The following is a 16,891-nucleotide window of genomic DNA, read 5'->3' as shown; positions in this document are numbered from 1 at the left end:
ATAGAACTCGACTCAACGCACTTACAGGAGATAGATGAAAAATAAGATAATTTACAATATGAAACGAAAATCATGTTTCTACATGAGCACAGGCAAGCTGTAATCGCCATATTGTAAAAATAATAGAAATAAGGCTCCCTGCCATAGAAATAGTAACAAATAGTTAAACATAAAAATGGATAATAATATAGATATTAAGCAATATTAAAAAAAATATATAAATCATCGTATTCGAATTGAAATGAGTTTCATTTGCAGAACTCTGAAAAAAGTGCCACCTAATGGTAAAAAAACAGCAGCTGGAGTTCGGAGTCAAGAACACAGGTGACGACTCTGTCTTTGTTAAATTCCGCTTTATATGGCTCTGCCCACCTTCTTGAAATTCCGGCAGAGTCTAAGCGTTCACTGAATGAACATTACATTTACATTTCGATATTGCAAAGAAAATAAAAGAAATGTTTTTATAAACTAAGTTTTTGTTTGGGTTTTTATTTCAGGATCCAATTAATAAAGATTGGAAGAGTTGCCAACCCTCGCAAAAGCAACATAAATGTGACCATGAGAAATTCAGATGGTTATCAGGTAAATTCCAGCGGCTTCAAGAGTTTGCCCCCGTGACTTTACAGTCACGGCATATTATATAGTAACAGGGAGCTAGCTGTGTGCGCCTTAACTAAAAGGGCAAATTGATGGGGATGAGTATTATGCGCGGTCACACCGATACCACCAGTAGTTCCGGAACGCTTATCTTAGTGTGTATAACAAACAGACACATTTTTTTACATGTCTGCTTCGTTACTTATGTTATTTCACCCAATATATTCAATATACAGTAAGATTTTTCAATTTATCTACACATGTGGATAACAACACCACTGCTTAAAACGGTGAAGGAAAACACCGTGGTGCATTATGGCCGTAAACCTCATAGGAGGCCTGTTTCCCAGCTGTGGGAACATATATGGGCTGATGATGATGATATATACATATATATATAATGCGGGTTTCGAGTCGTTGCGGAGGAGTATGGTATGAAGGAATATAAGGAATATTTTTAACGATAATTTTATATATTAGATAATATAATAGACCAACGACGTCATTTGGACTGAACGCAACGCATTTTCTATTGTGGTAGTCGAGCACGCTTCGGCAGAAATTGGGCCAGCTCGCACCGGGGAAGTACCACACCCCCACAGAAAACCGGCGTGAAATAATAGCTTGCTATTTGTGTTTGGTACGGTGAGTGGAGGAGCCGGAGGCCTTATTTCCTTCTCCTAGCCCTTCCCAGTCCATTCCTTCTTTCCAGTCATCAATCCTTTCCTTATCCCTTATCCCTTAAAAGCGGGCAGCGCATTCTCAGAGGTCTGAGCCTCTGCGAATGTTCTTGGGCGGTGGTGATCGTTAACCATCAGGCGAACCACCAGCTCAGTTGCCAGCTATGACATAAAAAAAATACCTCCATCTTTATGAAAACTAGTAGTTATTGTAGGGACTACTATGTTTTTAGCCAACTTCAAAAAAAGGAGGAGGTTATTGATGCAATCGTAAATTTTTTTGGTTGGCTTTATTATCATAGAACTTTCGACACGGAGAACCGATTTAAGTTTTTCTTTTTTTTTAAAGCTTCGAATTAACTATTCAGCAAATATTTAGCGAGAAGGCATAAGGAAAGGTCTAAGAATTGACGCTGAAATAAAGGAAAGGACTGGGGAATAGTGAACCGAACAATTCAGGTCTCCGAATAGTATCATATCATCAAATAATTTTATGTTTTGACTCCGATAGAATAGTAATGACCCGAATTAAATTTAGATTTGTATAATTTTAAATTATTATCGTTCTTCTATCTGTATAAGGGCCAGGTAGTTTGATAAGCTTTTACCTAAAACAATAACTACGTAGGTAAAATAGAATAATTAAACTTTTGTGATTTATTTTAATAATTACATCACTTTTATGTGTGTCTTCCCCCGGAGCCAGTGCAGAATTTTTCAAACTTTCATTATCAAATATTTAGTGTGTAAATTCATGTAATTGTGTGTTCAATATTTAAATTTTTGTGATCAGTAGTTTTCGAGAAAATGGAGAAAAATGGTTGCACTCACCCACCAAATCTAAAGCCATAATAGCTAGGTACTCAGATGTGAATACTACAACCTGTGAAAGGTTAGCTTGATGTTTGGTGCAGCCGCTTTTTATGACCATTCGAATTTGGTCGGTGTATCGATTAAGATAGTACGTGTAGATTTTCTTATCATATCTATTGAACCATTATAACGCTGACAATTTACATTATATAGAAACGTAAATTGGCAGAATATTTTTGGTTACGAAATAAAAATTAACGAAAAATTAAGCAATGCAGCCTTTATTTAAAGTAATAATTGCATACCAAATGTAACAGATACATGAAATGTGAATGAAGAATAAGATTAAAGAAGCATAATATAAATATCATACTATAAATTAGATAATTTTAGTGGCTTGCTAAACCTGAAATATTGACACTAACATACTAATAATAAGAACTAAATTACAATATACTTAAAAATGACACAAATGCATTGTAATATTTAATTAGTCTTTTCAATGCAAACATTATGGCGGGTTTTTATTATGCCAAAATAAGGATCAGTACCTTGCTCAATAATACATATTATTATCTAGTAAAATTTAACCTTACGCCCTAATACAAATAATTACGACTAATACTAATAACCATGCAGTCAAAAACAGCCTTTGAATTTAAAATAAGCATTATTGAACTAAAATTAAACTATCCATTAAAGCTTAATATTGCTATGATGATTCTGCAGCTGCAGGAGCAAATTGTATCACTGACGTATGACGAACTATCGGTACGGGTTCTTCTATATGCGGAATAAGTTTACGTTTTCGTGGTGGGAGAGATGAAGGCGCTAGCGTAAAATGATGATAAACCACTGGATCTGCGGGGGGCGATGGTGAAGGCGACGGAGTTGGCGAAAACGCATTCGGTGGTACAACGGTTGACAAAGTGTTTGTGCTCGATGTAGCTGTAGAGCCCGGAGGGGATGGCGGCGAGCTCGGTGGTGTGGGTGGCAACTGTTGTAAAGCCGCTTCTACTATATCACACATCACATTTCCATTCACTAGCGGTGCTGACGTTTGAGAGTTAGTTCCTTGGGCGGAATCAGCGCCGTGTTCCTTATAAATATGTGCTTCCATTTGTTTTTTAGTATTAAAAGTACCATCACATACTGTGCAGCGGTAACAGCGTTCGCCAAAATGTTGGAAGCGGTGCAATTTCAAAACATGATTATACCCAAAATCTCGCAAACATATTTCGCACGTGTAGGGCCGCTCTCCGGTATGTGTACGCGAGTGTACTTTAAGTTGTTTGGAGCAAGTGAATCCCTTGCCACATCCGGGTGCTGGACACCTATAGGGCTTTTCTCCTGTATGCGTTCGTAAATGAATCACTAATTGTCCAGATTGTATGAAAGTCTTATGGCAATGCGGACAAGCGTGTGGTCGTTCCCCAGTATGAATGCGTGCGTGGCGATGTAATTTTCCCGAATGTTCAAAGGCTGCACCGCATACGCCGCATCGATACGGCCTTTCCTTAGTATGTATTCTTCGATGGACCTGAAGATTCTCCTTTACACTGAACATTTTATGGCAATATTCGCATTCGAAAGGTCTTTCTCCGGTGTGCGTGCGGTAATGGCGCACGAGCCGAGCAGGTACAGCAAATGTCTTGTGACACACGTCGCACCGGTGAGCATCAGCAGCGACTCGGTGCGAACGTGAATGAGCTGTTAAAGCGCTTCGAGTGGATAGGGTTAAACCACATTCTCGGCATTGATGAACACGTTCTTCTTCACCTGCAGAATAATAAAAACCACAATTCAATTCATCACTCATATTAAATAACTTCAAATACTTTTACAATTAAATAATATTATAAACGACCGTCCACAGTATAGTGTTTGTTGTGGATGTTAAATGCGATCAGGAATATCAGGATGCACAAGTGCGGGCTCGGAGGGAGGTGAAGGGGCGCGCGGAGTAAAGCGAAGTGAATGTCCTCTGCCGGCACGTGGAGGCCTGCACCGCGGTTTCGACGCGTCAAAACCGCGGTGCGCCTCCACGTGTTTGGGCCAGCGACCCCGTATCCGCGCTTTATTCCACCCTTCGTCCCGCACCCCGTAACTCCCATTACTTTCCCTACCATTTCGGATATAATTCAATGGAAATAGAACATTTTAAAACATAAGACTCAATTTAAACCACACCCAAATTGTTGATTAAATACAATTCTTTGGAATAAAGTAATAAACGTATCAAATGTCTGAGAAATATAAAAGCAATTGACATATTTAAAAATTAATATTCAAACGTTTATAATATCATTCTTTACACATTTTTAGTGAATATATTGCAAATAAAATACAATAAATTAAACAATTATTCAATAATTACGTCACGTTGGATATTACCAATTAATATTATTCGAATAATAAATAAAAACTTATAAGATGAAGATGCTCACCTATCATAGTAAATGTTGAATTTATAATCTTATGTATAGTCCAATGGCGTCAATGTTGGCGTAGGTTGTGATCGAGTATCAAACAACGAAACAAGCGTGCGTTCCACTGACGGTCCACGGCCGAATGCGGAATTCGCGAGCTAAAGCCACCGCGTTCGTTTTGTGTCCTCCGTTCTCCTCTACAACACTCACACATACATCTCTGAATTGTTAATACTTGATATATGCGTCTGTGTTCTGTGTATTATTACGCTTGATGACAAATTATTATCTTCGATCAATTCAATAGCAAACATTTTAATTAACTTGCTTAAGAATTGAATTTAACAATACAAATGTAGAAGAGTAAATAGGAAAAGCATAAAGCTAGAGTATTGATATTATGTGTATAGGTATAGATGATTTAATATGAATTTTGAAGAGAAGAGCCCCGACTGTTAGTAGGCAAGTTCGGCATTGACTCTAGAGTCTAGTCCTTGTTTGCTATTTAAATTAAAAAAAATGTTATATATCATTAAAATCAATTTTCAACTGTATTTTATATGAGAATAGGTTCAATTCTAGTTAATATTGAAAAAATATTTCTTAAATTCCTTAAGCATTTAAAAATATTTTTTTGTATTATAAAATAAACAAACATAATTGTAATAACAATAATAACTGAGTACTTATGCCACGCAAATGTATATTGTATACGTATATAACATCTGTATGTACGATAGACGACCGCGGGCTTTGTTGAAGGTTGGAGGGGCAGCGGGGAGCGGGCGCGGCGGCGACGGAAGGGGAACTCGAACACGTGGAGGCCCACCGCGGTTTCTACACGCGTGTGAACTCTCGGCTGCAGTGCGCTTGCGTGACTTGTCGGCCGGCTCGCTTCCTCCCGCACTCTTTATGATGCTTGTATTTTATCTGTCTAGGACAATTCACAATAGCTTACACAACTAGACTCAATATTATGTTGTTTTTATGAATGTAGGTATTTCATTCCGCATATCTTGGTATTAAAAAATATTTGTCTACCTGATTAAAATACCTGCGTAGTTCGTTTATAGCTTGGACTATTAAGTACTTATTATGTATGCAGTTGTACTGAAAATTCACAATTAGCACTTTTAATTGTTATATTCATAGTATACTTTCGGCTTACATTAATTTAATGTACAGGTTAAACATATTAATTGTAGTAACCAGTATAAGAATTTGAATTTAATTAAACTAAATAAGCCATTGTGTTATGCTATAGGGTCATTACATAATATTGGGCCATAGAAATAACATATCTGTATAAAATTCATGGCTAATAGATACGTTTATAGAATAAGCGATTATAGAATAGAATAATAATTATAATATACCTACATACTACACTATGCACAGCTACATACCAACACGTGCAAAAAACTTTAATAATGTACAATTATGATGTGGGTTTTTTTTATATATTATTATATTGCACCTACCTATTTTGCCTTCGGTGTGCTTTAGTGTTCCATTTGTAATATCACCGTAGCCAACGCTTTAAATAATCATTATAACATTACATATTATTATGCATTCAAGTAGCTAGTAATAATCATTTTTGTTTATATTTAAAAGCCTTTATATGAAAATCGTTGGAGCCGATTCCGAGATTCCAATTATATTATATATATATATATTTATATATACAAGAATTGCTCGTTTAAAGATATAAGATAAGTATGAGTAGTGCATACCTGTCATGGGAGTTTTATATTTGTTATATAACCAAGTTGTAATTCATCAATAATATTAAAAGTAATACCTTTAATAATATTATTCTAGATAAGAATATAAGTCATATCACGACCATGAGAAAGAAATCTTATGCGTGGTATAAATAACTCAAGGACGCGCAAAACCTTAATGATACGAGTATGGAAAAGATTATGTTTGAATGTAAAAACATTACCTATGTTATATAAAATGTCCGCTAAGATCGATACTATTACCTAAATGTTATTTATGTATATGATGTTTATCTATGAACAATAATTTTTATATCAGTATAAGTTAAACTAAAAGAATAAATATAGAAAGATAAGATTATACACATTATTGAGTATTAGTTGATTTGATTTCATTTGGTTTCATGTTGTAATTGAGGCAGGTTAGTTATCGGTTTCCATATCAAATAATTGGGGTAGGTACATACATATTGAAAAATGTTCTCTAAAATAAAATTCATATTTCAAAGAGAGTCCGCGGCGCGAGGGGGTGTCTGATCGGACGAGCGGAGGGTGCAGAGTGCGGCGAGCGGGGCGAAACGTCGACACGCGCTGCACGGTCAGCGAACGTAAGAAACCGCGGTTAGTGAGGCCTCGCGGCGCGTGCGCCCGATTCAACCTTCCTCAACGCGACCGCAACTGACCCGCACCAAGCCACGCCACGGACAAATGCCGCGTTGGTATCACCTTGGGTTCCTTGCGCGTGTAACTAGCAATGTATTAAGTCTTAACAACAATGTATGATGTAATCTTTACCTGCCATTCTTTGCTATAATTTGTGCCATTGGACAATTATTATACAAAATATAAAGTCAAAAAAGGTATAATATGCTCTACGGTAAAAACCATCTGTTGATACTAAATTTACTTGGTTAAAATAAGAGTGAGCGTGGTGAAAATGAAATTGATTAAACATTAATTTAATGCAAAAATAGCCATGAATATTTTTCGATAGACAAGCTAGGTATCATACTTTTGATTTATAAATCACATTATTTCACAAAAATTGTCAAATGATTACCAGATGGGATAAGAGTACCTTATATGGGTTCTTAGACTATAAGTATTACTTTATAATATTAATATAATATTATAACGAACATGTAAATATAACCTATTTGATTGAAGTCAAATATAAATAAAATTGAAGATACGTTGGCAAATCTGCCATAATATAGATTAATAATTTATAATTATAATTACTAGCATTCCGCCTGCACCTGCGCGCGCGTAGACTGAAAACTACTTTTCTGAGTAGATTTTTTACAAGATGAGGCAGTATGACTTGTTTTTTTTTATTTTAATACGATTAACTCGTCAACTAAGAATTTCTTTCTCTAGACCTATCCAATGACACATCATTAACCGATGGAAAAGAGGGGTTACGAGAGTTCTTCTAAATATGTAGGATATCAAATTATAAGTAGTAAAAGACACTATTTCAATTTTCAAATTCAAGACAGGCAACACAGTCGGGATTTTTCTAAATTTTAATTTTATGTTGTTTCATTACATATTCGCGAATTTATCTCGTAGGTTAGATTATAATCTAAAGTTCTTTAGCGGTATCGCTAGCATGGCGCCCGGGTAGCTTGTGTGCTAATCTATATTATATTATTATCTATGCTGTACCAAATTTCATACAAGTTTGATCAGCTGTGTTTGCCTCAAAAGCAACAAACAACCATCACGGCTTACTAACCGTAGTAGTTTTATAACAGCTAAAAAAGCTAGTATTCTTTAGTTTTGATGGTATTCTGGCACTTGTGCTACGTCACTGCCGATCATTGGTTTCGTAGCTATTTGTGAAAGAAGAAAAAACGTTTACACCCATATTCAATACAAATCCAATTTTACAAACTCTCGGGTTTATAATAGAATTATTAGGACGCGGCACGGCTGTCTGCTGCTGGCAGTTATGATCAGATCACTTTTAGGGACTGGTTAGACAGGCATATTTATGAAGGAGCGGTCTTTTTTATAAAAAGACTAGCTATCCGCCCGCGGCTATGCCCGCGTAGTCGCAGGAAACTTAGACCCGGGGTTTTTCTCGCGTGTTCCCGTTCCCGTGGGATTTCCGGGATAAAAACTATCCTATGTCCGTCTCCTGGGTCCAAGCTACCTCTGCACAAATTTTCAGCCAAATTGGTTAATCCGTTCTTCAGTTATAAATAGTGTAACTAACACAATTTCTTTTATATATATAGATTTAGCACATTTTAAGGCTTACTATTGAAAGTAGAGTACAAAATAGAACATTTATGAATAACCAATTTTACAACAACTAACTGAAGTTTGTTTAAAACCTTCGATAGGCTATTTTTATGAATAAGACTGTAAATACATTCAAAATATGTATATACATACGTTGTAGTTTGATAAATTGATCAAGGTACAACCCTTATCTTCAATTCCTTCAATAATGTAGTACTTATATTATATTCCTTTATAATGAAATTATGTAAGGAAGTCGTTGACCCGGCATAGCTATACTATGCGCCACCTTCGATATTATCCAGCCAGCCAAAAGAAGTGAATGACCGCCCTGATATTTGTATTTCGTTCAGGAAAAAAATAAGATAGATTTATGATATTTTACTCGATACGTTTAATTAAATTAAGCTTACCTATTTACCTTACTCAATTTTATTTCTTTTTTACACAGCGGATAAAGTTGTTTACACGCTTTGACCCATTTAACATAAATTATCTGTAATATGTAGTTGAGATCGGAAAAATTAAATAATCGTTAAACTTAAACCAAAAAATGATCATATTATACAAATCTTGAAATTATAAATATTAACGGATCGGTTAAATCGATTGTGATTAATTTTACGATAAATCATTAGTAGATAGATAAGACCTTGAAACCGGCGCAAAAGTACTCATAATGAATGTTAGTGCTAAAATAAAACTTCGCCGTGATCCTCCCGCGCTCCCAACACGAGTATCACCGCCAGAGCAAATACAAACCCTCGCCAGTGGTATACGCGACTTTAGCCCGGCACGTAACTAGGGGAATATAATCTACATATATAAAATGAATTCCTATTTCACTTGGTCACGCCATCACGCGTGAACGGCTGGACCGATTTCAAAAATTATTTCACCATTAGAAAGCTGCAGTTATACCGAGCGACAAAAGCTATATATGTACCACGGGTGAAACCAGGGTGAACAGCTAGTGCTATATAAAATATGTAATTAAAAAAAGGAAAATTCAAAAGTGCATGAATCACAATGCTAAATGGTAAATGACGAAAAGAAGAAAATACTTTTTAATTTTAGTTTATCGTTAAAAACCATAAAACGACGTTAAATAAGCTAATCATTTTGAATACTAATCTTCGCATAGTAGATTTAAAATTAACAAAACAATCTGTTTAAGCTATTTTTTTTTTTTGGAGCTATCGTGTTTCAAACGAATAAATGTGTTGATTGGCGTGATTTTTTTCAATATTACCAGACCATTCTGGCGACAGACGCACTAACGACGACGACGAACTAAATTAACGTTGTTTTATTTAGTAAACGAATGTCGTGCGATTATTTGAATGAAACATATCTTCGATTCTCAGATTAGGTACCTAGTCCACGATTTGAATAAGACTCTATTTTTATTTTTTACAAAGCATTTTACAGTTGATATTAAGAGTTCATAGAGCTACTGCTCAATCTTAGTATATATATTTATCATATATTTGGAAATGATAGTCCAAGCATGGGTTTGTATAGTAATAGTTACCGCGTAATTTATCGAAGAAACGTAGTAACTGTTTAGCTATCTGTGACATAAGGTTTACCAGAAATTAAGCAATAGATATTGCCTATGCTCAGTCTTTCCAATTCTCAAAAACTTTTCTCCCTAAAGTTCCAACGAAAACCCTTTGAAACAATACTGAAGAATTCACCTAGAAATATTAATGTTACATAAAACACATGGTCAATCATAAATGCAGTTAAAAAATAACACTACCTATAACGTTTATCAATAACTTTACCTTTAAAGTCTGGTTGTGTTTTCCATGCCTTGGAATATTTTTGGTACATTTTTTTATGTGCATATTTAGGCTTTTAGATATAGACATAAACTTACACCTAGTTTGTATATTATGTCTATGTATTGCAATTATTATGTATACTATACATATGTACATTTATCCACACACACAAGAACACATACAGCAACTAACAAAAAAGGCAAAATACTGAATATTGTAAAGAAGGAAAAAAGAGAAAACATAAACACAGACACGACAATTTAAAATAATATAAAATAAAAATATTCTTAGATAAAAGAAAAAAAAAATGGTTGCCTGTAAAGTCGGTTTTACGGGCGAAGATTTTACGTGACAACGTCTTTTTCTCGGTAGAATATTTATTGATATGAATATTATTAAATTGCACAATAGGAACAAGGAATTGAATGAAAATAAGAATTGCAGAAATTATAACTATAGAAAATATATTTTGTTTACTAAAAAGACAAAGACAGAGACACAAGCACGCGCCGATTCAATGCGCCTAATTCTCTAGTACTGCGCGCGCGGCGGACCGATCATAGTTCGGTGACTCATCGTAACGTTACCGGGCGTTACACTTTTTCATGAGTGACTACGAGCCGCAACCTAATTTAAGACGTTGTCACGTCAAAAACATTAATTCGAATACCATATTCGGGTTTAAAAATCTCTTAATTTGGGGGAAAACCTTAAGTTGGCAACCCTGTCAATGCCAAGTCGGGCATAGATATATTATGTCTATATTTATGCCCAGCCCACAGAGTAATTAGTAGTACAGGTACCAGTATATAAGTGTATAATCTATGGGTACTACGTAGCCACAAAAATTGTAGTAATTAGTTCTTAATCTGTGCCAAGAAATGACACTAGTCATCAATGAGAATTAAGAATCTCAACTGTTAATTTTCTCTGATTATAGTTATGCTTAAATCTTTAAATAAAATTTGTTTCCCTACCTTCATAAACTTGACATTGGCAAATAGTTGAAACTTATTGCCATAAAGGAAGAAAAAAAAAACTGTTAATTGCCAATGTAAATTATTCGTCTTCTTATACTAAAATAGGTACAAATTACAAAATTGAAATAAGAAAAGAGACGATAAAGCGTCGTGTGTAGTCCTGTCATAACAAATGTGAACTCAATTCTCGTATTTACTTATACGCTTAAAATATTGTAGAAAAATTTAATTAAAATCTTTGTTTACAAATCAAAGTAAATACCTCTAAATTGCAATAATGGGTGGAGGTGACTTGGTGAGTACTATTAACATATTTCTACTGCAATCATAACATATTTCTACTGCAATCATGTAAGGTATAATGATTTCATTTGATAGCATGCGAACAAAATTTTAAATGCTTCCAGAATTCAAAAAAATCATGGCATCCAAATACTATGAAAAATCAAGAAAGAGTCTGGAAAGCTGAACAAATAGCGGCAGAAGAGAAAAAACGCATACTAGAATTACAGCAGGAGCGAGCCCAAGAGAGAGATCGCCATGAACTCAATGAGTTAGCCCGGAAAAATACCTCGGCAACAAATAATGCTTCAGATAATCGCTTGGATTGGATGTACAATGTACGTTTAATTAAAATTGTATTAATGTAATGTATTAGTGTCTGGTTCAGCTCAGTCTGGCTGCTGACTGGTGATGTGGTCTGAAAGTCATAATTACTAGTTTCTACAATATAAAATAGAACAATCAATTTGAAGATCTATCTGTATAATGCTACCTCATTGTAACCTCAACATGATATTTTGCTGTTGATAAAAACAAGCAGGTTTCTGTACATTTAAAGCATGAATTACTTTATTCATAATAAAATATGAGCTTTGGTCCTAGGATCTTGCTCAATTACATTTTTTTTTGTAGTATAAGTGTCACAGAATCAATGTTATTAAAACTATAAGTTCAGCATGATCTTTTTTTCTTTGCTAGCACAGTGTGTGAAGGTTTTTTAATTTTATAATTTTTAGAAACCTGACAAGCAAGTTCAACAAGAAGACTATCTCCTTGGTAAAGCCATTGATAAGAGCTTTGATCAAGGTGATAAAGCGGAACAGAATGAAATTCCAGCAGTGGCACGAAGAGTTGTTGGATCTAGTATGTTGTCATCTACAAGTGATGTGCAAGTTGATTTGGCCAGAAAAATTAGAGAAGATCCTTTACTTCTGGTAAAAGAAAGAGAAAGAGCAGCACGAGCAGCTTTATTAAATAATCCTGTACAGAGGAAGCGTCTAGCAGAGTTATTACGCCAGGAACAAGTAAGAGATTTAATGTACTTATTGTTTTTATAGCCTTATTAATTATAATAATGCTCTGCTTTCTCTCTGACCTTGTTCCTGCACTTTGACAAGATTCTGTTTTGTGTGAGAATCAGTAAATGTAGTGTGTGTGTGTTAAGTAATCCAACTCCTCCATGAAGCTTAGCATTTAATGTGAATTGCCGGAGGCAATGCTATTCCACAGCAACTGTACAATCCACTCTAATATTTTTCACTATTACACATATTTATCTCTATTATTATTTATTACTATTATCTGAGCAATAATAATTCATTTCAGTGCTTGTATTTGTCTAAATATATATTAAAAAGCAAATGCAAGCAAGACTACAGAAAACACTTGAGTATCCAGCTCTCACTTATATAGTTTTGCAATTATCCACATAAAGGTTTAAGTTTGAGTTCAACAAACCTTCAGTCATTCCGTGAAAACAAGGACATGGCACGTTGAAAATTTCTTCTTATTATTTAAAAAATTTGAATGAATAAGTGCATAAGTGTATAATTTCATTATGAACTCGGCAACTTTATGTAGTACACATTTTAGTTAATTTAAATATAAAATAATTTTCAATATTATTTCTTCCACAAAAAGTATTATTGATTTTTACTGATTGATGAATACATGAATTGAAAAAAGTGATTGCCTATCATTATCATTAATGTCTCATTTATACATAAACTTCCTCCCTACCATCCTTGAATACCTAATCACATCAATTGGCAGAGTTTAGAACATTTGTGGTTAAGTGTGGCAACAATAACTATAAATTGGGTTTACTGTTCTTTACTTCACAGTGTTTGATATAAACATATAATAATTATATACAATTATTATACACAATTATTGTGTCCTTTAATTTATTTTTCTTATATTTGCAGGAACAAAAAAAGGCTCAAAAGAAAAAGAAGAAAACTAAAAAGGCAGATAATGATTTAGATAATATTTTAGCTGCAAAATTAAATGCGCTAAGCTCAAGCAAAGTCGATCTAGTTAAACTTCTTGATTCTGATGATTCATCGGATGGCTCTTCTGATGAAGAAGAGCCAAAAAAGAAAAAAAAGAAGAAGAGCAAGAAACATAAGAGTAAAGACAAAAGAAAAGATGAAGGAAAGAGTAGAAGTAAGAAACTTAAAAAACATAAAAAATGTGAAATTGATAATGAAGAATCATCCCAAGAAAGCAAAAGTCATAAGAATAGTTCTAAGCGTAAAAGTAGCTTTAGTGATGATGATCTGAGCACAAAGAAAAAACACAAAGTACATCATAAAATTAACAGCCAAGAATCCTGTGATTCAAATGTAAAACAGCCTCATTATTCAAAACACTCTAAGTATGATCAAGATGTAGATTATGGTAAGAAGGAAGAGAAAAAATATTCAAAAGAAAAAAAGAAAATCGTTGGTGATGATGATTATAAAAGAGAAAGTAGAACAACAAAAAACTCCAATCATGAAAGAAGTAAACATAAAAATGAACACACACATTATCAAAATAGCATCAAGGAAGATAGAAAAATTAATAGTAAGGTTAGTTTGAGTGAAGAGGAAAAAGCAGCAAAACTAGCAGAAATGGCTGCGGCGGGTGCTGAACGAGAAATACAAAGAGGGAGGCGTGTTGCGGCTCAATTAGCTGAGAATTCAGCAGCCGAGAAGAGTGTTATGTCACGAGGTTTATCACGAAATGAAGCACGCGCTTTACCGGATTCCCTTGAAAGTAGAATTCACTCCAATAGACATTATATTCAAAGGGATCAGCGACACATGAATGAAAATTTTGCTAGGAGATGATTAATAAAAATCATTTGATGATTTTTTATAATTTTATTGTTTCTACATTTCTACTATAAATTATTCTTACGCAAATAAATACACACAATAGTTAAATTGTATAAATATGGTGAACTTAAAATAAGTTGATGACAAATGCGATACGATTTATATAAATAAATAAGATTGAACAATGCTTCTTTTGAATATAAATATTTTGCTTTTCGTATTTTTTTTCAGTCCAGTGGAATCTTCTCCTTAACAATCTGAAATACAAAAATAATACAATTTGAGATTTCCTTCTTTTTAACCAATGATAAATTGAGGCACATAAATGCTACACTGTCTGCTGCTTAACAGTTATTTTTTAAATAACATTCTTGATATTTAATAAATCTTTCTCTTGTTTTACCTCTGCGCACATTCCAGCATAAATAGGATCTGTATCCCAAGGTCCCCTTTCTGGTAAAGGCAGTGCGCGTCGACGCAGCTCTGCCACTAACTCGCTCACTTCCATTATAGGGATTGGGTCAAGAGTACGCGCCAAGCCAGCCAAATACTCCACGTAGTGCATCCTGTAAAAATATATGACGTAAACACACCTCAATCAGGCCTCGTTTGTAGAGGCCATCTAATGAACCGTAGGGGCGTGGTGGTGGTCTCAACGCTGCTCGGCGCACTAGTGTTTCCAAATCGTCTACACCCAAGATTGGCATCGGGTCGATTTTCTTGTTACGCACCAACCGACTCAGATACTCCAAATAATGGTTCCTGAAAACACAAGCTCTACTCACCGCCGCGTTCGCGTCTTCCTAAACCCAATTGCATGAAATTCTATGCTATATCCATTATTGTCTAACCCCATTTTATTAGCAAGACAAAAAGTATCAAGTACCGGCTATCATTAATGTTTGTTATTGTTATAAAGGGTGTAGGTAATAAGTTGTGTGTGAATAATGACAAAGTGTGTAAAAAAATAACTCGGTAGACAACTTTTTTTTCTGTACTTAAAATTCAAATAAAAGAATTAAAAAGCTCTTACTTGCAAAGTCCACCATGCTTAGGTAAAACTTCACTACCACATGTGGTGTCAATTAGTCCGGTAGGTGTCTCTCTCTGTAGTTGTATAGGGCATCTTGTACTGTTACCTTGTGGTCCTTCTGTTTCATAAGTAACATTATTCATCTGTAATCACAGAACATAGCATTTGATACAAATGTTTTTTTTATATAACTAAATTTATAATATTGATACCTACTCATTACGCATATGTTCCTTACCTGTAATAGTGTTTGTAACTCATGAGGTTCTTTGTCCCGTAAATAGAAAAGACAATTTCGTGGATGATGTGCATGTAGACCTAATTTAGCGCAATATTCACTCAATCCACATCGAGCTCCCATCATGAATGGTTTACCGCAACCGTAGCAAAATTCATATTTGCACTGGGTGCATGTGAAATGCATACATCCGCCTCTGCGAAAATATTGATTTTTTTAGACTTAACTACATTTCCGCCTGCGGCTTTTCCCGCGTAGTCGGATAGATAGCCCGGAGTTTTCCTCGCTTGTTCACGTGTGTTCCATTTGTATCCCGTGAGATTTCCGGGATAAAAATTTCTATGTCCGTCTCCTGGTTCTAAAGTTATTTTCAGATAAATCGGTTAATCCGATCTTGAGTTATAAATAGTATAACTAACACCACTTTCTTTTATATATATAGATTTATACAATAAAAGTTTGAATGTTTTCTTTGTGTAAAATCATCTGTGTGTTACCATATTAGAAGAGTATTTTTTTATTTATTTTAATAAGAGTATTTTCCCTGGAGGTGGCATTACAAAATACTAAGTTGAAGTTGCTATACAAGTTTGATATAAGGGACACTTTGGACATAATACCATGTTGCCAGGTGGCTCCGTGAAAATCCGCGTTGTGCCGACCATATCGGCCCACCGACCCACCAGATCGGTTGGAATGGACAAGACATTATATTGTAAACTAAATAAATATTTGACAACATATTATGTTTCTTACACAAAAAATATATGAATTTATAAAAAAGAAATAGACACATTCACCATTTTATTGTATTGTATTTAGGAAGATTTACCTGGAAAGTGAATATTTAAAACGACATCGTGGGCATTCTAAACCATTCTCTTTTAAATGTTGTTGGACTGCAGCAATAGATCGTTCAGGATCGTTATCTTCAAGCCATGCGGCATATTGTTCGCACGTCATACCATCATGATTCGATGACCACTGTAATATTTATGAAGTGTATCAAGACATATAGCCAGAAAGGGCCCTCTCCTTAGGGATTTTGCGTGTTCAACCACCAAAGTAACAATATTATCATCAGCCCATACATGTTCCCACTGTTGGGACACAAGCCTTCTGTGAGAGTTCAGGCCATAATCCACGACGCTGGCCAAGTGCGGGTGGGCAGATGTCACATGTCGTTGAACTTTTGATTCTTGGACATGCCGGTTTCCTCACGATGTTTTCCTTCACCGTTTTAA

General features: G+C 34.8%; 3 protein-coding genes across 6 annotated transcripts in view; 1 reads left to right on the top strand and 2 right to left on the bottom strand.

The window, feature by feature from the left end:
* Positions 1-2,353: 2,353 nt before the first annotated feature.
* On the bottom strand, positions 2,354-4,691 carry LOC119830398 (Krueppel homolog 1-like). Its single transcript, XM_038353406.1, has 2 exons — positions 4,538-4,691; positions 2,354-3,869 (listed from the first exon to the last, which is right to left on the bottom strand). Exons 1-2 carry the CDS (start codon positions 4,542-4,544, stop codon positions 2,803-2,805), a joined length of 1,074 nt encoding a protein of 357 aa, XP_038209334.1. The 5' UTR covers positions 4,545-4,691; the 3' UTR covers positions 2,354-2,802.
* A 6,453-nt stretch (positions 4,692-11,144) lies between these two features.
* On the top strand, positions 11,145-14,448 carry LOC119840803 (pre-mRNA-splicing factor CWC25 homolog). The gene is made up of 4 exons (XM_038367559.1): positions 11,145-11,564; positions 11,677-11,889; positions 12,289-12,576; positions 13,480-14,448. The coding sequence occupies exons 1-4, from the start codon at positions 11,547-11,549 to the stop codon at positions 14,386-14,388; spliced, it is 1,428 nt and encodes a 475-aa protein (XP_038223487.1). The 5' UTR covers positions 11,145-11,546; the 3' UTR covers positions 14,389-14,448.
* Positions 14,449-14,494: 46 nt separating this feature from the next.
* LOC119840780 (E3 ubiquitin-protein ligase lubel-like) overlaps positions 14,495-16,891 on the bottom strand; it is a 15,217-nt gene continuing 12,820 nt past the window's right edge. The window contains exons 17-21 of one of the 4 annotated variants that reach the window (XR_005288328.1): positions 16,480-16,631; positions 15,648-15,843; positions 15,410-15,552; positions 14,780-15,138; positions 14,495-14,633 (exon numbers count right to left, since the gene is read on the bottom strand). Coding sequence is in view for 3 of the 4 variants with exons in the window: in XM_038367529.1 (XP_038223457.1) it covers positions 14,604-14,633; positions 14,970-15,138; positions 15,410-15,552; positions 15,648-15,843; positions 16,480-16,631 (690 nt within the window). In the remaining variant the exon portion in view is untranslated. Of the gene's footprint in view, positions 14,634-14,779; positions 15,139-15,409; positions 15,553-15,647; positions 15,844-16,479; positions 16,632-16,891 lie in introns of those variants that run through there. The other 3 variants (XM_038367537.1, XM_038367529.1, XM_038367546.1) reach the window with 3 other exon arrangements.

This window comes from Zerene cesonia, chromosome 1 (genome assembly GCF_012273895.1).
Source record: "Zerene cesonia ecotype Mississippi chromosome 1, Zerene_cesonia_1.1, whole genome shotgun sequence".
NCBI classification, from domain to species: Eukaryota; Metazoa; Arthropoda; class Insecta; order Lepidoptera; family Pieridae; genus Zerene; species Zerene cesonia.
The sequence above is the reverse complement of the archived record's forward strand: the minus strand, read 5'-3'. Positions and strand labels throughout refer to the sequence as shown.